The following is a 22178-nucleotide window of genomic DNA, read 5'->3' on the forward strand; positions in this document are numbered from 1 at the left end:
TCCCGTTTTCCCGGCCAATTGATATGCATCTCACGTGCCACCACGATCGAACCTCCGAACGACCGCCGACAACCGGCGATGTTGATGTGGTTTTGTTGTCAGTGTTTCAGGGCTATAAAGAGTAGAAAAAAAAATCATGGTAATATTACATCTGTTTGTATGTAATTTTACTTACTCCACATAACTTGAGGTAGAATTACATTTGAAAAGGGGTAACGTTCAACCATATTTTTTTCTATCTTCCAAAATTAAACCTTTTTTTTACTGTGTAGCTATATCTGAGGGAAATCTGGTGAGCAACTCTATCACTGGGTCCGTCAAATTGTTTCGGAATTGGAATGAATCGACGACGATTTGAATGCCACTGATTGGAATAATTGAATAATGTTTAGATTTTTTTGCTCTCTCTCTCTCTTAAAAGTAGACCAATGAAATTCGGAGTGGAACTAATTCGCTCAATTGTAACTGGGTATTTGCTCGTGATTTTTTTATTCGTCATTTTTTGGTCACTCACTCTATGACACCCTGAAATGTCCAGAGTCATTTTCTACCTAAGTTTTTCACCACAATTTCCATCCAACCTTGGAGCTAGCTCGATTTAATAATCATCACACCGCAGCGCATTCTTGCTGACCTTTTTTCTGCGAAGGTCGGCCCCAAAATCTTAACCCTTTTTGCCAGTTTTTATTGAATATAATCAGAAAAAGTTGTTTATGCTGCGTCATTCTTCCCTTTCTTTGCTTTTGAAGGTTTGGCTTGGCCACTTTTGCCATGACTATCAAAAAGAAGCCATAGCTTTTTTTGGGGTTTATTTGTTTAAGAAAAAACAATAAATATTAAGGTGTTATGCAATTTTTATTCAGACAAAAAACGTGTCAGAAATAACACTTTTTTCCTTTAAAAAGTTTGTTGTGAAAGTGGGACAAACAAACAAAAAGCGAACTCTTAAAAAGAAATCAAAGCCAATAAACTGCATAGTTCACTAAAGGCTGAGCGAACTGGAAGGTGAATAAAATTAAACCAACAAATAATTTGTTGATTGATTGCAAACAGTTCAATGCTGGAAGGCAGCAGCTGCTGCTACCGTAAAAGTTTGCTTTCCATTTTGTCAGCAAATTCCTCATATACATAAAAAAAATCATGGTAATATTACATCTGGGAAGGGGTTCATATTTTATGTCAGAAAAATGTGTAATTTTACCACTTTTCTTGTGTAATGTTAATTTTACAGTCTAAATTGAGGTAAAATTACATCACAAAAGAGGTAATATTTAACCTTCCAAATTGATTGTGGTGAGGTGGCACTTGACCGTTTAAGCTTCTTTAAGTTTGAAAAATTTCAAGCTTTAAAGTTTTTTTTTGTTTTGCAAAAACGGCCAGGGTCATAACACTTGCTTAGGGCGTATTCTAGATTTTTTGCCTTCTCAAAAATCGTCTAACTCCAGGCGAAACATTGTTGCCACTTGTTTCGGTCGTTGAACACTTGTTTCGGTCGTTGAACACTAAAGTAGCCAATATGGCAATTTCTACGACCAAACGCTGGGTTGGAAGATTAATTGTTTTTGGGGCTGTGAATCATGATTTTGTTTTTCTTTTGGAGAGCTCTCGGTAGAGATACTCTTATAGAGTAGACTTAGAGACCAACCATCGTAAAAGATTTATGCGAAAGGGAAAGTATTAATATCATTAGAGGTGGTCATTGTTGCATGGTTTTGAAACTGAGGTTGTCTCTTGATGTAATCATGAGATGATTTGGCTAATTTTTGAGAGAAATCATTTTTTTTATTCAATTTTTCAAACTCCATTCAAAACTAGACCAGATTCAGATGCCCTTAAATAGGCAACAATTTGCGGACTCCAGAGTCCACACGTTATCGCCCACACATTTGCGGGGTCGCTAAATTGTGTCAAAACACTCATAAAGTTTCGCTATTCCCGGCATGTTGGTTGTGTACAAGTCGCCAACTACACACAGTCTTCCTATGTAGAGAACCATGTAACCTCTCTATCAGGGGCCTGGCCTAGCGTCCCACGGATGTGTCTCGACTTGCTGCTACAATGCAATTTGCTAGGGGAGTTGAACCTTTATTGGATCTACGTTTGAAAAACTATTGATTTTTTTAGAGTCAGCATTTTTATAAAAATCTTGTAATTTATCTTAAATTAACGAACCAAGTGCACAGTAAAAAAAATAATCATGGTAATATTACATCTGGGAAGGGGTACATCTTTTATGTCAGGAAAAAATGTGTAATTTTACTAATGAAAATGTGTAATTTTACATCTTTTTCGGTGTAATGTCACTTTTTCAGTCTTAATCGAAGTAAAATTACGTCATAAGGGAGGTAGTTTTCAACCTTCCAAAATTACACCTTCCAAATTTACACAAGTTTTAACTGTGTGGCACAACATTAGCCGAAGGCGTAAAGTGTGCACCATTTTCCTCCCCCTTGCACTTGCAAAACTTTTACTTAACATGTCATTTCGAAGTGAAAAGTTTTCCTCGGTTGACCCAATTCCAAACATCGACCCGAGGCGCCAAGAATCATAAACGACGAGGCGAGGGAGAAAAAGGAACATTACTGCCAGTTTGAAGTTTCCTTCATTACCACCGACAATCTCCACCATCTTGGGTGCTATGATGGGTGGCGATAGCGAACAAAGAAGCGCGAAACTATTTTCCAACTTTAATTACCGGAAATTGAAGGCAACGGAAATTTCCGGTTGACTTCTAGGTGAATTTCATGCAAGAAAAAAATAATTTGTAAAGTTACATACGATCAAATGTAACATTTTTGTTTGAGGTTTTTATTACAAAATGAACTTCAATTTTCTAACAGTGTTGCCAGCGCAGCTGCTGCACCACCTAGAGGTCAAGTTGATGCTGCTGCGGTGACTTTGAACCTTGATGCCATTTTAGTTGGTTTGTAAGTTGTGTGTCAAACTGGTGCAAATTGGCGGAGGTCGTCGTGGTCGTGGGTGCGACCTCCGGCTGTCAGCTGCTGTGGAGTTACATACAAAGACACACAGACAGACATCTTGCAGTCTGAGGGACGAACGGACGACTTTCGGGCAACGAAAATGTCGTAAACAGTAATTAAAGTTGGAGTGTTGAAATATTTGCCGGTTGACCAAAATGTATGGGGGAAAGTGAGAGCTTTAAGGGTTTGTTCAAAGAAACCGTAACGTAAGATTTAAACTTTTTATCCAATGTTGCAAAGAAAGGTGCTTTTGGTAGACATTTTCATAAAGAGTTTCCTCAGGTCAGTGTTGCCCGAGCGTTTGGTACGGTATGTCCACGCATCCTTTATCCCCTTTAGATTCTGTAAAATGTGATCCGTTTACAAAATCCTCTCTGCGGCTGATGATTTGTAGAATTTTTAGATGAAGAAGGATTTGGAAGTCAAAATCCAATTTTCATTGTCAAAAATGAAAAATCATGAACTTTTCCAAGGCGTCATCCATAAAGTATGTCACGCAAAAATCGGCCAAAATTAACCCCCCTCCCCCCTATGTCACACTTTGTCACACAAGGTTGAACCCCCCCCCCCCCTTAAAAAGTACGTCACATTTTGCCAAACCCCCCCCCCTCCCCCGTTGTTTTCGAAGGGATTTTTTGTATCTTTAAACTCTCATAATTTTGGTTCTTTTGCCAATTCTAATACGAAAAAAAATATTGGCTAATTATTCATTTTTTAGAATAAACATTACGAATCAAAAAACAGTTTTGAATCTTTTAAAAATTAGAAGATTGGTATAACATTCAAGTATTAAAAAATCTTGAAAACTGTTTTTCACAGCTTTGTATCTAATACACAGAAAAAAATAATGTAAATTTGGAAGCTTTAATTTTGGAAGGTTGGATATTACCTCTTTTATGATGTAATTTTACCTCAATTTAGACTGAAAAAGTGACATTACACCAGAAAAGTGGTAAAATTACACATTTTCAGAGGTAAAATTACACCTTTTTTCTGACATAAAAGATGTACCCCTTCCCAGATGTAATATTACCATGATTTTTTTTTCTGTTTAAGTTCAAACCATTTATAGCAGTTTTCTTATGAACACCCTGAAAGCATTTATTTTTATCAATCAAGAATTTGCAAAATATTGAGGTTCCAGCTGAAAAAAATGTGACTATATAATAAATTATAATGTGATAGTTTGGGTCATACGAAAATGCAGAAATTTGTATGACCCAATATCACCCCACAGACACAATGTCACCCCTGATGACGGTACTTCTAAATAATAGTGAGCAAACGAGGATTTAATTTAATTGTGTACATTTTGAATTAATATTATGCAATCATAAAAAACAACCTAGCGTGACGACACAGTCTTGCAAACCCCCCCTCCCCCCTTGGTCACATCTTGTCACACCTACGGTAACCCCTCCTCCACCCCTAAGAGCGTACGTACTTTATGGATGACACCCAAGCTTTCGAATACAAATATTCTAACTATTTTCAAATTAACCCTATAAAATGTAAGGATTAATTTGAAATGTATTTATTCGATGGATCAAAATTTATGAAAAGTATTTTTCGATTGCGAATAAATATTTTTTTCGATTTGTGCCAGATCGAAAAAAGATGCATTTTTGTCATCTAAAACGTTTAAATAATAAGATTTTTCAAAAACGACTATTATTTTGTGTGTGAATTGTTGACTTAAAAAAATGCAAATGGAGCGTTTGGTACGGTATGTCCACGCATCCTTCCTCCCCTGTCGATTCTGTGAATCCTCTCTGCGGAAAACACAACGCAGTAGGGCTGGCCGCTTTAATTTTTGTTTTACATTTTCGGGTGTTCTCGGATGTACTGCAATTATTAATATTGACAAGAAAAGTGCTTGGGGCGTCATCTTTTCACAAGACTTTCCAGCATGCTTTCATCGGACTGGCTGCGATTGTGTTAGATTAGATTAGATGAGAAGAAGCTCAGGATTTGGCAACCCTGTCAAGCTTCTTTTTACATTTTTGAAGAAGAAAAAAAATGAAATTTAATTGTGTGGAAAGTCACAATCAACAATGGAATTCAACTTATTAAAAATGCATGCGTTTTTAGTCAAAATTTTACATTTTTTAATAAAATAGCAGTGCTGCCAGAATGTCTTACAAAATTCTTTTAAAAGAATTTTATTTTTTTTGAACTTTTTTTTGCGTTTCTGAATTTAACAAATAAGTAAGAATAATTTCGAGAACCATAAAAAAGGAAAAAAAACTTTTCCTCCAACTTTTCCACGATAGCTCCCTGCTAGAAATGAAGTTGTGGGTGAGGATAGCTTCCAGAAACACAAGATTATACGTCTCATCCAGCAAAGGCGACCTCCACTTTCAGCGGCGTTTGGGGCGTTGAAATGCGCGACGGAAGTATGTGCAACATGTTCTACTTCCCTCTCGGCAGCAGCAGCTGGAAATGCATTCCATGGTGGATTTTCCTTTCCTCACAAAGAGAAGGAAAATCCTCACCCCCGCGTCGAGTGAGGAAAAGGGTGGGCAAATTTAAATTTTAAATTCGTTTCGTCGCTGGAGCACATGGAGTAGCCAGGGTGATGGATTGTTTTTCCGGCATAATTTCGACATTACATTTGGACAAATGGGAGTGACTTTATGGGAGCAATTTTGGGGTTACATTACCTTAATTTGAAGTGAATTTCGAGATTGGTTTCGAATTCCAAAAAATATGTGTTTGGTTCTCTTTTCTGTCTTCGATTGAAAACGAATATTTGGGAGGGAGTAAACTTTGTGACACGGGAATCGGGAAATTGGTTGATTGCCAAACTCAAATCCAAGCTGTAACGAATCTGTTTTTGGAATGTTTTTGAGATGTAGCGAACGTGCTCCGATTGTCTCTCACGTCTGCTCTGATAGATAAAGTTTTCGGGGTTACAAACCTGATTTTTTCGTCTGAAAACGAAATTGAGTTTTTGGTTGAACTGTGTGTGGAATTGACAATACTGTTACTGAATATTTTAAATCATCAAAACTTGGCAATTCTATAAGTCTCAGTTTTACTAAATATATGCAAATCGCAGCATTTCACAGTCTACTAATGAAGCAATAATCAGGGTGCACATTTCCGCTGCATTAAGGAACATCTCACACACATACACCTAAATCATCACCGGTTCACTTCACCTCGAGTGCCGCCCACTTGACATGCCTCTCCTTCCATTCACAACTTTTACCCACCCTAAACACACACATACTCACACTTGTTCTCGACAGCGTGTGGCTCTTGCGGAGCAAATTGCAATTATGCGTTCATTCTTGTTACGGGCCCTTATCCACCATTCTTTAAAAAAAATCATCAGACCCCAGGAGAAATTACTCTCACTGACATTTACAAAGAAAAAAACACATACACACTCACGTACAAACACAAGAAAATTCATTTTCCGCGCTCGAGAACAATTGCGTCCCATTTTTCTACTCTCGGGTTTTTTTTTTTTTGCGTTGTCCTTTATATATTTTTTTCTCGTGAAATTATGAGGGTGGTGCAGTTCAACATTCTTATTGTTGTCCTCTGCAGCTGGGAGTTAACCCCTCGCTCCCCTAAAGGACGGGTTTTACAAAAAGGGAAAATTACTTGGCAGCTTCCGGCGGTGAAGTGGTGAAATGCATGAAATGTACACTCTAAATGGAATTTCGTTGCAAACAGTTGTGGAGCTTGAGAAAAAAATTCAAGTTTCATCAGTAGAGTCCTAATTAACCACGTTTGCGATGCTTTCTATCTATTTAAAACAACGCTATTATTAGACTTGTTTAATCATTCATGTTTTTTTATTTAATATACTTTTATGAGCATGAGCATGAGCATGAGAGATCACCCATGGTTGCCCCTCCGTTGCTGAACAGAACCGTAATATCCTTTCAGCACTACTGATTATAGGCTTCGACGATCTAGTGGTGTTTCTCTTATCAACAGCATGTATGAATGCGCTGAAAAGATAAAACACCATGATTGCTAAAGCTAGATCAGTTGCGAATATGTAACAGTCATTGGCCACCAACGGCGCCCGCCATGTCAGTTTGTAGACCTCGATTTTAAGGGACGGGAATGTTAGTTAGCGCAGGTTGCTACTAGGGCAGCTGATTTACTCTGTGCTTACACCCCACGAGCGCCAGGAACCTGAAAACTTGTTAGTAGGATAGGGTGTTTGGTCAGGATTCATCATAGAAGGTGATGATGCGACCCAAAATCATAGTGTTTGTTGAAAGTTTTTATATATTATTCTCAAGGCAAACAATCGGATGCTGCGGATGAGACATTTCCCGTTTAACTGTTGTTAAATTTTAAATGAAATGGTTTCATCTTAGACAGCCGGCTGTGGAAAGATAAAGCCAAACAAAGTTTATTTATAGAATGAGGTGTTAAACGCAATGCTGCAATGGTAGCGTAGTCTGATTTTTAATCATATAACCATTTAACCCTTTCAGGCCTGAATTTTCAAAAAAATATTATTTTGATATTTGGGTCATATATGACCCATCAGGCTCGAAAGGGTTAATTCATAAATTTGTTACGGAAACGACGCTACGAACTCAACCATCAAGTGCCTTCCGATCTTCTTTCTGTTAGATAGATGAGGTATTGATTATCGTTGCCTCTCGAGCTACGATGCTATGGAGAGGGCTTAACACACAAACAACCGACGTCGAGCCCTCCGAGCTACGGAGCTATGGGAAGGTCTTTTCAACACAAAAAAAAGACTCGCACACCACACAACGTTCTTGATGAATCAAAATATTATTTTACGCGATAAAACTAACGAACTCAACCGTCAAATTGCTTTCCAATCAGCGATGATGAAGAAAGGGCACTTTGCACACAAACACAACCACCCGCTTGCACTGACGGAACATTACACACAAACAGCCACACAAAAGAGACGAAAATTATCGCGAAAAAACAGGACTGCGCGTCCCCAGAAGCACTGAACTTATGACGGCATTATTCAATTATACTGACCAATCACCCCATGCACACAAACAGCCACACAAAAGAGACGAAATTATCGCGAAAAAATAGGACTGCGCATCCCCAGAAGCACTGAACTTATGACGGCATTATTCAATTATCTTTTCGTGAAAACCATACCTACTCAAGAAAAAGTAAAGGAAGCCAATGTTAGAATTTAGTAAATATCACTCAAAATATTCCGAAAATCACGAATACTAAGTTGTCAAACCGTGACAATCTTCACAATTTCAACACACAGATTTATTTTTTGTGTTAAAAATTTTATGAATAAGTTTTGACTATTTTTTACTCAACGTTGAGTTATATTTGACGAAAACTGAGTTTTAAAATCGGGAAAAACTTCAAAATTTAATCACACAAACTTATTGTTTGCAAAAAATATTGCATAATTTTTACTCAACTGTGAGTTCGATTTTGACGAAAACTGAGTTGAAGTTTGTCACCGTGTCAAACTTAAAAATTTTGACAAATAGACTTATTGTTTGTTTTTCAATTTAGATATTTTTTTAAACTTTTTAACTCCTCTTTGAGTTTGATTTTGACAAAAACTGAGTTAAAGTTGGTCACCGTGTTAAACTTAAAAAAATTGACACATAGACTTATTGTTTGTTTTTTTTTTGGTGAATTTTTTACTCAACTTTGAGTTCCATTTTGACGAAAACTGAGTTGAAGTTTGTCACCGTGTCAAACTTCAAAATTTTGACAAATAGACTTATTGTTTGTTTTTGAAATTTGTTAAAAATTGTTTGACTTTTATTTCTCAACTTTGAGTTCGATTTTGACGAAAAATGAGTTTAAGTGTGTGACCATGTCTTTTAACATACTTCTAAATTTTGTCACCCACACTTATTGTTTTTGTTCAAAAATGAATTTAAAAAAATTTACATTTTTTACCCCACTTTGAGTTTGATTTTGACAAAAACACAACAGACTTGACAAACTTTAAAATTTTGTTTTTATTTAATATACTTTTATAAAAATTTACTGTAATAGACCAAAAAGTAATATTGAAGCTAAATACAGAGTTGCTAGATCTTTGAAGTTGATGATTTATCGAAAAATAAAAAAAGTCCAGATTGAATTCTTTAATTATTATTCAAACATTAATTTTTTTGAGAAAAGGTCTGAACTGAAACATGTTTTGAAGAATTTCATATTATTTCCACTTGTTTCTGTAATATTTCTATGCATTTATTTTTATTTTTCAAAATAATTAAAAATGTTTTGTCTTGATTTTTTTACTGATCGTTCTTTCACACAGAAACAGTTTCTTGATAATGTTTTATGAGAATAAGTCTGAACTGAAATATATTTTGAAAAAATTCTTGCTTCTGTAATGTTTCTGTGAGTTTTTTTTTTTCATTCTTCCAAAATAATTTATTCTTGCTAAAAAAAAAACAAAAAGAATTATACTTCTTTCCGTAACCTTTTTGAGAGTTTTATTCCAATCCTACCAAATAATGTATTTTTGCTTCTGTAATATTTTTAAAGAGCATGGCCAGTATATCGAAAAAATATTCTGAGTAAAAGTCTGGACTCAAACATGTTTTGAAAATGTCTTATTCTTCCAAAATCATTTATTCTTGTTTCTGCAAAATTTCAGTGAGTTTTTCCATTCTTTCAAAATATTTAATTTATTTATTTTTATAAAATGGTCAGATTCTGATCGATTTGGTGACTTCGGCAAAGTTGTAAATGATTTGGACTTTCAAATTTAAGATTCAAGAGTAATTTTTTGAATGGGGTAAAACTTTTTGTTTATATGTATTTTAGAATCTTGAGCTAGTTTTTTAAATTTTCGATTTAATCTGAAAATATTCAATAAATCTCTCTTGAGTGAAAATCATAAATGGCAGGGTTGCCAGATTTATAAGTCGTAAATTTTTCGTTAATCTAAAATAAAACATATTATTAGGGTGCAACAACTATTTTTAACTATTTAAATAAAACTGAACAAATTTATGTAAAAATTTAATTGTTTCTATAATCACATTATGCGAAATTCTACACTTGTTTCGGGTTTGCTGCGCAACCAAAGGTTATGGCTTTAGCAATGCTACCGCAGCTATGCGGAAATCACTCAGAAACAGAACTTCCGGGGTGCAGCTGCAGCTGCTACATTCTGGTTAGGTCTGATGGAAGCAATCCACATCTGGATTATCTCCGGAAGAAGCAATGGTGGTAAAAGAATTAGATTTGATTTTGTGGAAAATAAATCGTGCAAAACATTTCTGAGCAATTCTCTACGAAATCGGTCTTTTTTCTTCAATTTTAATTTTTGTATTTTTTAATCCGGCTGAAACTTTTTTGGTGTCTTCGGTATGCCCAAAGAAGCCATTTTGCATCATTAGTTTGTCCATATAATTTTCCATACAAATTTCGCAGCTGTCCATACAAAAATGATGTATGAAAATTCAAAAATCTGTATCTTTTGAAGGAATTTTTTGATCGATTTGGTGTCTTCGGCAAAGTTGTAGGTATGGATACGGACTACACTGAAAAAAAATAATACACGGTAAAAATTTTTTTTTGTTTTTTTTGTTTAACTTTTTATCACTAAAATTGGATTTGCAAAAAAACACTATTTTTAATTTTTTTTATTTTTTGATATGTTTTAGAGGACATAAAATGCCAACTTTTCAGAAATTTCCAGGTTGTGCAAAAAATCATTGACCGAGTTATGAATTTTTTAATCAATACTGATTTTTTCAAAAAATCGAAATATTGGTCGCAAATTTTTTTTAACTTCATTTTTCGATGTAAAATCAAATTTGCAATCAAAAAGTACTTTAGTAAAATTTTGATAAAGTGCACCGTTTTCAAGTTAAATCCATATTTAGGTGACTTTTTTGAAAATAGTCGCAGTTTTTAATTTTTTTAAATTAGTGCACATGTTTGCACACTTTTGGAAAAAATATTTTTGAAAAGCTGAGAAAATTCTCTATATTTTGCTTCTTCAGACTTTGTTGATACGACCTTTAGTTGCTGAGATATTGCAATGCAAAGGTTTAAAAACAGGAAAATTGATGTTTTCTAAGTCTCACCCAAACAGCCCACCATTTTACAATGTCGATATCTCAGCAACTAATGGTCCGATTTTCAATGTTAATATATGAAACATTTGTGAAATTTTCCGATCTTTTCGAAAACAATATTTTCAAAATTTTTAAATCAAGACTAACATTTCAAAAGGGCCAAACATTCAATATTACGCCCTTTTAAAATGTTAGTCTTGATTTGAAAATTTTGAAAATATTGTTTTCGAAAAGACCGGAAAATTTCACGAATGTTTCATATATTAACATTGAAAATCGGACCATTAGTTGCTGAGAAATCGACATTAAAAAATGGTGGGCTGTTTGGGTGAGACTTAGAAAACATCAATTTTCCTGTTTTTAAACCTTTGCATTGCAATATCTCAGCAACTAAAGGTCGTATCAACAAAGTCAGATCAAGCAAAATATAGAGAATTTTCTCAGCTTTTCAAAAATATTTTTTCCAAAAGTGTGCAAACATGTGCACTAATTTAAAAAAATGAAAAACTGCGACTATTTTCAAAAAAGTCACCTAAATATGGATTTAACTTGAAAACGGTGCACTTTATCAAAATTTTACTAAAGTACTTTTTGATTGCAAATTTGATTTTACATCGAAAAATGGAGTTGAAAAAATTTTGCGACCAATATTTCGATTTTTTGAAAAAATCAGTATTGATTAAAAAATTCATAACTCGGTCAATGATTTTTTGCACAACCTGGAAATTTCTGAAAAGTTGGCATTTTATGTTCTCTAAAACATATCAAAAAATAAAAAAAATTAAAAATAGTGTTTTTTTGCAAATCCATTTTTAGTGATAAAAAGTTAAATAAAAAAATCACCAAATTTTTTTTACCGTGTATCATTTTTTTTCCAGTGTAGTCCGTATCCATACCTACAACTTTGCCGAAGACACCAAATCGATCAAAAAAATCCTTCAAAAGATACAGATTTTTGAATTTTCATACATCATTTTTGTATGGACAGTTGCGAAATTTGTATGGAAAATTATATGGACAAACTAATGATGCAAAATGGCTTCTTTGGGCATACTGAAGGCACCAAAAAAGTTTCAGTCGGATTAAAAAATACAAAAAAAAACGAATGACCGAAATCCTAGAGAACTGCTCTTCTAGTCCTGCATTTGAGACTTTTTTGTAGCGTTTCTTTTTGCGAATTTTACGCGAATAAAGCAACTGCTTCCCCCGAATGTCACGTGCCAACCGTTAATACAAGCTTAATTAGGCAAGTTTACATTTCGCACGTATTTTCGTCGGCCTTTTGTAAATCTGATGGTGGAAAAAATTCTTTACGGTGAATGAGAATGTTTTTAATGTTTCCATTTCTTATTTCAAGCTTGTTCAAAACGTGACTTTTTTTTAAATATGTGTTTCTTTTAAATGCAAAAAAAAGATTTTTCTTGTGATAAGCACCTTGCAACATACATAAAAAAGAAACAAACTAAAATTAAATTGCTGCTGCGCGCGCTTCTCTGTAACCTTAATAAGTCATGGCTAATTAATTATGCATATGAGGGTGTAAATGTGTACTTGGTTGTTGCAAGAGATAAAACTCCCATTTGCAAACAGTAACAGAAGCAGCAGAGTATTCAAGTAGTCTTTTTTCAAAGATAAAGAATGTTTGTTTTTGCTTTTTTAAGTTTGTTCGGTGTCACCGAAGTGCTAACCCCACCGCGCGCACACCCCTGTGCCCACTGTGAAGTGACAGCAGCTGCCAAAGTCAAAACGTCAAACGAAACGTCATCCACGATTCGCGCGCGCAGGGCGCTCGCGTGAGAACACGTCCGACCATCGAAGCGACAACACGCAATCGTCGCCGCAAGTGAAGAAGTGTAGTGTAGTGAGAAGTAGGAGAGGAAGAAGAAGGAGAAAATAAAACAAGAAAATCCAAGTTCACTGTTTTTCCTCCCTCCTGCGGTTCCGCTGCAAATCCACCAACAACCCGAAATACAGTCCACTACCCACAATCGGCCAGCCCCGAACATGGTCCGTACCGAACCGGATGCGTGAACGCCGTTCCCGCTCAAGGCCAGGATCTGAAGTTGCCGGAAACCGCCGGAACTTTCCAGATCAAGCGCTGCAGTTCAACGTCACCCTCCGCTACCTCTTCAGCCAACCGATTCCGAGCGTTTGTCCAGCCGCGGACTTACGCCGTCGGAAGCCGGATTCCGGAAGTGTCCGCTCCAGGAGCTTCCACCAAGTGGTTTAACCGAACTACTTTTGGGCTGTGGAGAGCAGGTGAGTTGAATTCCCGTTCAATTGTTCCCCTCTGCCCCGCCATTTGCGTGTCCGGACGTGTTTTCCCGGAGAAACACCGCGTACTTGTGTGCGTGTGTGTATGTGCGTTTGTCACAGACGCCAGAAGTGACAGGAACGAAGCGTCGTCGTCCAAACGGTCGACGAGCAATCTACCCACCAGTGCTGCGGCCAAGCAGCAGAACCTGCCCAACCGGTGCCAGGTGGCAAACGTGGACTTTCCCGGACCAGCGGAAAGTGGCCATGTCACCAACCCGAAACCTGGCGGATGCGATCCGACAGTGCCAGCGGGCGAAGCAGAAGGTCGTTTTCGTTCAAGATGTGATCTTGTCTCTGCAGCAACCGACGCTGGCGCATGTGACCGTATTGCGCAACTTCCTGAGGACAGCGGACAGCGAGCATCTCGGAACTGTCAGATTGTTTCCACCGGAAGCCCTCGAAGAACAGATGGCAAACTTTGGGGAGTTTGAGGAGCTCTTACACGAAGTCCAAGTCAACATGGCGAGGAAGTACGCCGCTGCTAAACGATGTTCAGCTCAACCACCCGGCGATGCGGCCCAGATCGCTGCCGAAGCATGGCTGATGCAGCAGCTCGAAGCTTGGGAGTTCCTTCTAGCGGACATCCCGGAGCAAACCGTCGAAACCCAGAAGGCCAGGTCCCAAACCCTGGATTACGAGGAGGCAGTCTCCCGAGACTGTGCTCCACTGACTGGCTCGAACCAACCGAGCATGAGCGACTCCCGGCCGAGAGAGAAGCCCGCCAAGAACGCGCGTGCGGACACCACGTCCGACGCTCTCGAAGTGGCCAACCACGGGCCACAAGAACCAGCCGAGGCGGTTGATCCGGAGGACCATCCAGCGTCTACCGGAAGCCCGAAAGACGTCATCGACCAGCTGCTGCCAGCATTGGTCCTGTGCTTTGGCAACCCGGACGCTAGATCCGAGTGGAAATCTGATCCAGATCCAGCACATGAACCCGAAGCCAAGATTCGAAACCGTCCAGGTCGTGTCCAACCGGACAGCGGCCAAGAAATGAAGTCCGCCGCGGAGCATATACCGATGCTGCCGTCGACGGTGAAGGCCCCAGACAAGCGCGGCCAACATCTTTCCTGCCGCATCCATCCGGATGACGGCGCACTCCAAGAACGTCGACCGGTCCGCTGTTGGTCAGCTCATGAACGCCATCGCCAATGCCGGTTCCCAACCGTTCCGCCGGACAAGGACGTTCCAGGTGAGTCCAGACAAAGCGGTCAACCAGGCCACACTCAACCACCGACCGAACGCCAGCGTCAAGGCTGGCATCCAACCGTTCCACCTGAAAAGGATCTCGACCGAACGAGAAGGAAATTGTTGAGGTTCCTCAACCGGGGGGAGTATGTTCGGTGTCACCGAAGTGCTAACCCCACCGCGCGCACACCCCTGTGCCCACTGTGAAGTGACAGCAGCTGCCAAAGTCAAAACGTCAAACGAAACGTCATCCACGATTCGCGCGCGCAGGGCGCTCGCGTGAGAACACGTCCGACCATCGAAGCGACAACACGCAATCGTCGCCGCAAGTGAAGAAGTGTAGTGTAGTGAGAAGTAGGAGAGGAAGAAGAAGGAGAAAATAAAACAAGAAAATCCAAGTTCCAATGTTTTTCCTCCCTCCTGCGGTCCCGCTGCAAATCCACCAACAACCCGAAATACAGTCCACTACCCACAATCGGCCACCCCCGAACAAAGTTTAAGAAATGTTTGTGGATTGAAATAAAACTAATTGATTTTTATATTTTGACTAAAATTGGAGTTTTTTTATATCGTTTTTGAGGAAAGTTTTTCTAGTTTCCTTCTTGCTCAGCACTGTCCATTGTAGCAGAAGTTCAGTTTCGGGAATGGCGAACTTTTAAACCCCGCTACAAAACCCGTTCCACGAGCTTCCCCAATAAGTGGTTTAGTATCCTCCAGATATTCCTTGGCAGCAAGTTGTGCAATTTGGTAGCCAGCCTCCTGATGATCGTGGCACTGCTTGAACGTCTGCCACATCCGCTGGGGTTCCTCGTAGCACTGCTCCCGAACCTGCCGCTGGCACTGTTCCACCTTTTCGCTCAGAATGTCGGTGACGTTAAACTCGGTCGCAACGTGCTTCAGGTTGAATCCGTACTTGGGATCGTAGTATCCGGCCCGGATACAGTGCACGTACAATACGTCCCTAAAGTGCTCCTCGTCGATCAGCTTTCCGGTGCTGAACTGCTCCACGATCGGTCTGGGGATATTCGCGATCGTGACGGCGTCCCGGAAGAATTCACGTCGAGTTTCGAGACTGTTTGGGATGTACTGAGGCTCCTCTACCACATTGCCGTAGTATCGATAGTAGCACTGGAACGCCTGATAGGCGCGTTGCTCAACCTGAACTATCGGCAGCGGATCTACGTTTTCGCGAAGACAGTTGTCGGTTCGGCTTTGGTAGCAGGTGTCCGACTGGATCGGCGTGAAGAAGTTGACGATTGCGTGTGTTTTCACGCCGATTTCGTCGTCCCACACGTTCAGGTTCAGCAGGGTGCAGCGAACGAGCTTCCGGACCTGGTCCTCACACGGATATCCCTCTCGGATGTAGCGCGCCACCGTGGCCGAATCCAGGCGTAGATATGTCGCACATTGTTCCTGGGCCTCGGACAGGGACTTCTTCAGGGCTGGCGTCCAGTGGTTGGCACCTTGCACTGGAAGAACTACGGAGACCGCTGAGAATGCCACAATTGCCAACAAACTCTTGAAGGTCTTCATGATGTCTGTTGAGTTGGACTTGGGAACAACCCAAGTTTTATACCCTGCTTGGAAACAAGCTAGAAATGTGTCAAAATAAAGGTTTTGGTTTCTTAGAAACTTCCGGACTGCGTAGCGTTAGTTGTTACTTATTTCACGTAAAAAAATTTGCGTAAAAACCAATGTTTGTCCAAACATCATTGAAGGTGATGTGGACTCAACTTAGGTCACAGAAATACACATTTGGTAACGGTTTAGCGGAACTACACTTTAGCTGAAGTCAGTATTTAATTTTTAACTTTTTCAGTGGTGTTCGAAACGGTGGTTCCAAAAGCCACATTCAGCAAGGTTAAAAAAACGACCTGCACAGGTTATTTGAAAATCAATTCTTATGCCAAGGACAACTTCAATTCCAGGGTCTTTTTTTTTTTTTAAAAGGACCTATAAACTATTGTCTATCATATGTTTACAGGACCCATTAAAAAAAAAAACTCTAGAATTATTCTTAACTGACATACAGTGCCATCCCGGACGACAAAATTTGCCGATTTTGCCAGCACCAATTTTTAAAATATTTTTGAAGTCTCTAGAGAATTGTACGGTTTAATTTTGAGAAAAAAAAACATGTATTTAACCCTCTACTGCCCAATATTTTTTCGAGGATTTTTATTTTAGGCTGGTTTTTCTTATTCCATTTTTAAGTATTTTTATTTGAATTTGTCATGTTTAGTTTATGTTATATCCTTTTTGCCTTATTAGTTTTTTCATGTGTTTAAGCCACTTTTAATTTTTTTTTTGCTTGTTTTTCAAATTTTCTGCTATAGAACGATACACCATCATTTAAATGGTAGAAAAATGCGTAGAGGCATAGTCTGGGATATTACATAATAGGAAATGTTAGTGAAAAGCAACGCCAAAGTTGACCCCAGAAAAAAATGAAATTTTTAAAAAACATTGGCAAAGTCACATAAAGCAAGTGCAACTTCAAACCCTAAAATCTTCTTAAATTTAATTCAAATAAAAAAAATAAGAGAAAAAAAATATTTTAGATAATATGGTTACACGGATAAAAAATCCATTTTTCACCCCATTTTTTATCACAAAAACACACTTTTGACAATCTTGTTTTAGTAGACAAAAAGTTTCAACTTTTAAGATACAGGTCATAACGGACGTTCTTATTTTGGCCTGTTATATTTTTTTTAAATGTATAGTTAAAAAATATAATTTAACAAAAACTGCAACTTAAAAATTGTATTAATAAAATTTAATTTTGATAAAGTACCCCGTTTTCTAAATTATTTTTTCGACAAATTAAAAAATTGTTTCCTTCCCAGATAATTTCTGAAAAAAGATATTTGAAAATAGCTCATAAATATCTCCAATTTTTATTTTTAGTTTTATTATTGAATATAGATATCATTTAAAACGATTAAAAATTAAGAATCGCCCATTTTTTCGTTTTTTTTTAGATTATTTTGGGATCATCCATAAACCACGTGGACACTTTTTTGTGATTTTTCACCCCCCCCCCCCCGTCCCTCGTGGACAATTGTATACAAAAAAAACTTTTTTGTATGGATCGTGGTCAATCGCCATAACCCCCCCTCCTCCTCCTCCTCCGCCTCCTCCTCCTCCCCCTAAAGTGTCCACGTGGTTTATGAATGGTCCCTTTTAGTTATTTTTAATTTGAAGTATTTTTGTATGTAACAAACAAACTATTCTACAAACTCTTAGAATTATCTTTTGCACAGCACAGCAACCAAGAAAGTTGTTTTCTTCTTATTCTAAAATTGTCTAACTTATGGACCCAATCTTGCAACAATCTTATTGTAAAAATAGTCAAATTTTGTTGTGAATTATTCTGTAGACAGTACTTAAGGGGATGAATAAAAAAATATATCGATAATTTCCGTAGGTTTGAAGATGCTAAAATATCTGTAACACAAATCTTGGTCAAACACTCTGGTTGATGTGCACCGTTAAATAGCTAGCTACAAAGTGTGTCAAAGGATAATGCTGTTGCAAATATTGTTTTAAATTGTATCAATCTGAAATATACATGGAGGTACCTGGAGGAGGAGGTCTACACTCGAACATGCGACGGTATATTTCGAAATTACAGAATTACAGATATATAGTTGGAGTATACAATTAAATGGTCAAGATTCAATTGGGTCCTAAAATAAAGCTTAAATTTATGATATTATTGTTCACAACGATAACGCTTATTTTTCTGAGTACAATGACCCTTTGTACTATCGCAAAGGATTTAAAATGGACTTTTAAATCAATTTAAAAAAATAACTTCGCGGTCCTTCTTGACACAAAAGGTCCTATTTGACAGCTCGTTCCAAGGGGACCATAGTTTATCAATGGAAAAAAAATTGTTCAGTTTTTTTTTGCATTGAAATGCAAACAAAAAACGTAGTGGTTGTACATACAAATTTATATAGGGCTTTAGGACCCTATTAAAATCAGGATCTATTTGCAGTTTTCTTTGTCATATTAGTCATGTGTTACATAACCACCTGTACCTTTCTTTTGTAGAAATCACAAATTTCCGTATTCAGGTGGTGGTTATGTTAAAGACATGACCTATGTGACAAAGAACTTTGCAAGGCACCCTTAAACTAAAGTTATCTTTCTGTAACCGAGTTGTTGCTTATAGAAGAGAAAATCGTGACGTCAGAAATGAACTCAAATCACTCAAAGTTCATTTTGTGAGTGACTTTAACATTTTGGCCTAGTTTGACAGCTACCTCGTTCCCAAGTTTTCTGTGGGAGAGAAAAGGAGGCGAATACTTTATGAAAATCATACCTGTCAAAATTCCTAGCCTCAAAATTATGTCGCGAGTTGCTTTTCTCCTCTATTGGGCTGATCTGAAAGTGACAAATCTTTTTTTCGGGCAAAAATCTGTTTCAAAATCTAAAGCCTTTCTCATAGCAATGACACTGCTCTCACCTACGTTTAAAACCACTACAATTTGCAAACACGCTCACATGACACAAATATTGTGATTGCAGGGTGGGGAAGAAAGTAGGCAGGAGGTTGCTTCGCAAAACGTGTGAATATGCTCTCACTGACAAATCGATTACCGCCTCGTTGAGGAGAAGCTTGCGTTCGAGTTCTAAGAGTTTGCAAAGTAAAGTCTAGAAGAAGAAGAAGCGCAAGCAGGTTCTGTTTGGATTGACGTCATCAACGCCGTTGTCGTCGGTCGTCATCACCGTTGTTGTGTCAAAAGCCGGCAGCGCACGAGAATCGATATGAAAACATTTTCGGTTTGCTGATGTCTCCTTTTTTTTATTCTGCCCAGGGTAGAGCACTCTATGTTGGGGGGTTTGTTTCAAAATTTCACACGCAAAGCGCCGAACCGTCACGTCCAAACACACGCCAATTTCCAACCCTCACGTGCCAATTACCCTGCCAATAACAGCAATCAATCGACGCCCGCGAGTTGTGAGTTGTGCAAATGTGTAATTTATAATCATTTTTCCCTTTTCCGTTTTTCTTTTTTGCAGGCCATATGTGCGAACACAAGCAACAACAACAACAACCGCAACACCAGACAAGATGATCTAAATTTACGTGCGAGCTTCACACCGATCGTGCGCTCTGGTTGAGGGTTCGGCGAAAAGGAAGACGACGGAGAAGAAGTTTGTCGCAGTTGGACCAGTTTTTGGGGAGGAACCCCGCGCGCGCGGTCATGGTCGTGGAATCAATTTGTCGCCGCCGCTGATGGTGATTTGCCTTAAATTGGTGGTGTGTAATTTGATCAGTGTTTTTTTGGCAAGAGGAAAAAGAAGAAGATTAGTGAAAAAGGCAGCCTCCGATCGTTTAAAGAATATGGCAGCGAGCAACAGTGAAATCATCATTCCCGCTAAATTTGTTTTGTTTACTTAATTTTGCAGCACGTGACACACGGATGAACGTCGATTTTTGTTTTGGTTTTTGAAAAAAGTGCAAAAAGTAAAAGAAGGAGCGAAATAAAAGAGTGGTTTAAGTTTTAGATTGTAAGTGCAAATAGTAAGAAATTGTATAAAGAAGTAAAGCAAGTGCTAATTGTAAGATATCAAGAAGCAGAAAAAGAGGAAAGGAATAAATAACAAGTGATAAATAAAAAAAGAGAGAAGAAGAAAAGTAAAGTTATCGAGAGAATCATAAAGTATCCTGAAACAAGAAGAAAATAAAGATAGCAGCCCACACACAAAAAGAAGAATCAATCACACAAGCACACTCCAACCGTTTGTGTGTGCGTGAGTGAGTGTGAGTGCGACCCTGTGTGCGTGTGCTGCTGGTGTGGGCGTGAATGAGTTTGTGACGGACGGCTAAAAGTCGCGTAACATCAACAATAGAGAAGACGACGAAGACGACGACGATAACTGCAAGAATAAGAAGAACCACCGCCTGATCTCCCTCCACCCACAAAACAAAAAAACCATCGAGTCATCATCACCAACTGGAACAATAAGAACAACAACAACAACTCACCAAAACACACACACACATCCAGTGGGAAGGGACGAGATCAGCATCCCGACCTCTAGGCTGTTAGGAAGCAGATCCAACCAGAACCGGAACCAGCCAACAACAACACACACACATACACAATGTCGTCCGGAACGTTCGTGGACCGGATCGATCCGTTCGCCAAACGGTCGCTCAAGAAGAAGGGTAAAAAATCTCAGGGCTCATCGCGGTACAGGAGTTCACAGGACGTGGAGCTGCAGCAGCTGCCGTCGCTGAAAGGTGAGTCAATAACAACATTTCTTTCGATTCTAATGCAAGATTTTGACGTTATCCAACATATGATGTGAAAGATTTCAAAAGAGTTCAAATGAGATGTTAAAAGTGAAAAATATGATCATTCTCGAACATTCGTGATGCTAAAACTAACTTTTCATCGAATCATCTTTGTGGCTAACTTTATGCCGGTAGGCCTGGCCATTCGAAAAGAAAGATCGAACCAGCATTCTCCTAGGTCGTTTTTAGTTTCTTGTGACATATTTTCTGAAACCATCTTTTTAACGTAAAATGCAACATTATCGCCGACCATTTTTTCGTCGAACAAATAAGATGTGGTTAACGTTATCGAAATACGATAACTTTATTGGCGATATCCGACGATAATTCATTCACAGTTACTTTTAAAAAATAAACAAACAGATTTTTCCTTAAACTTTAAATGCTTTTTACATTTAATTAAAGTATAACTATAGACAGGGTGGCCAAATCTTTGATAAAATTTTAAATTCACTCAAAAATGCTTCAAAATATTTAGAAATCGCCCTGTTAAATAAACATTAAAACCTTAAAGACCTTTAAAACTACATAGTAAAAAAATGTGTAAATTTGGAAGATGTAATTTAGGAAGGTTGAATCTCACCTCTTTTATGATGTAATTTTATCTCAATTTAGACTGAAAACGTGACGTTACACCAGAAAAGAAGCAAAATTACACATTTTCAGAGGTAAAATTACACATTTTTTTCTGATATGGAAGATGTACCCATTCCCAAATGTAATATTACTATGATTTTTTGCTATGTAGTTCCTGTGAGATTGTTTGTTAAGAAATATTTTTTTTATGTTTTTTGCATTCTTACAAACATGTGCAGTGTGCACTGTCCATACTTGCATAAATGCACCGTGCGTATTTTAATCACTTTTGAGTTAATGATCCAGTTTGGTTCTAAGTTATGTGTACTTTCACTAGAATCAAAAATAAGCAGTATTTTTATCTATAACACTGGAGGAAATTCTATCTTCAAACGAAAGTTACACATAACCTTATTTGAGGGACAAATTTGGTTATTTTATGTATTTTTTGATCTGGAAAAAACTTGTCCAAAAAAGTCTCCATACTAAAAAATGGCTATTGAAATATTCAAAAATGTGTGAGATCGGATTTTCCAGTTTTTGAAAAAAAAATTCACGCAAAAGAAAAACATTTGAAAAAATCTTATTTTTGATTATGTTTTAGGAGACAAAAATAGCTTTTTTGAGTTGCTCAAATTTAATTTGGCAGTGTTGCCAAATTAAAAAAAATCATAGTTTGAAAAAAGTATGAAAAAAAAATTAAAATCAAATTTTCAATCAAAAAGTATTTTTTTTATAAAAATTAGTTTTTTTTGG

General features: G+C 37.8%; 2 protein-coding genes across 6 annotated transcripts in view; one reads left to right on the top strand and one right to left on the bottom strand.

Annotated features, from left to right (window-relative positions):
• The window catches only part of LOC120418357 (serine/threonine-protein phosphatase 2A 56 kDa regulatory subunit epsilon isoform), a 61943-nt gene that overhangs the window by 18616 nt on the left and 21149 nt on the right, over positions 1 to 22178 (top strand). For 2 of the 5 annotated variants that reach the window (XM_039580713.2, XM_052711312.1), the window contains exon 2: positions 19955 to 20792. In XM_039580713.2, the coding sequence (XP_039436647.1) occupies positions 20654 to 20792 (139 nt within the window). In that variant the 5' untranslated portion in view covers positions 19955 to 20653. Of the gene's footprint in view, positions 1 to 19564; positions 20793 to 22178 lie in introns of all 5 variants that reach the window. The other 3 variants (XM_039580710.2, XM_052711311.1, XM_039580711.2) reach the window with 2 other exon arrangements.
• On the bottom strand, positions 15137 to 16418 carry LOC120418358 (general odorant-binding protein 45-like). The gene has a single exon (XM_039580714.2). It carries the CDS (start codon positions 16061 to 16063, stop codon positions 15137 to 15139), a length of 927 nt encoding a protein of 308 aa, XP_039436648.1. The 5' UTR covers positions 16064 to 16418.

This window comes from Culex pipiens, chromosome 1, assembly GCF_016801865.2.
Source record: "Culex pipiens pallens isolate TS chromosome 1, TS_CPP_V2, whole genome shotgun sequence".
NCBI classification, from domain to species: Eukaryota; Metazoa; Arthropoda; class Insecta; order Diptera; family Culicidae; genus Culex; species Culex pipiens.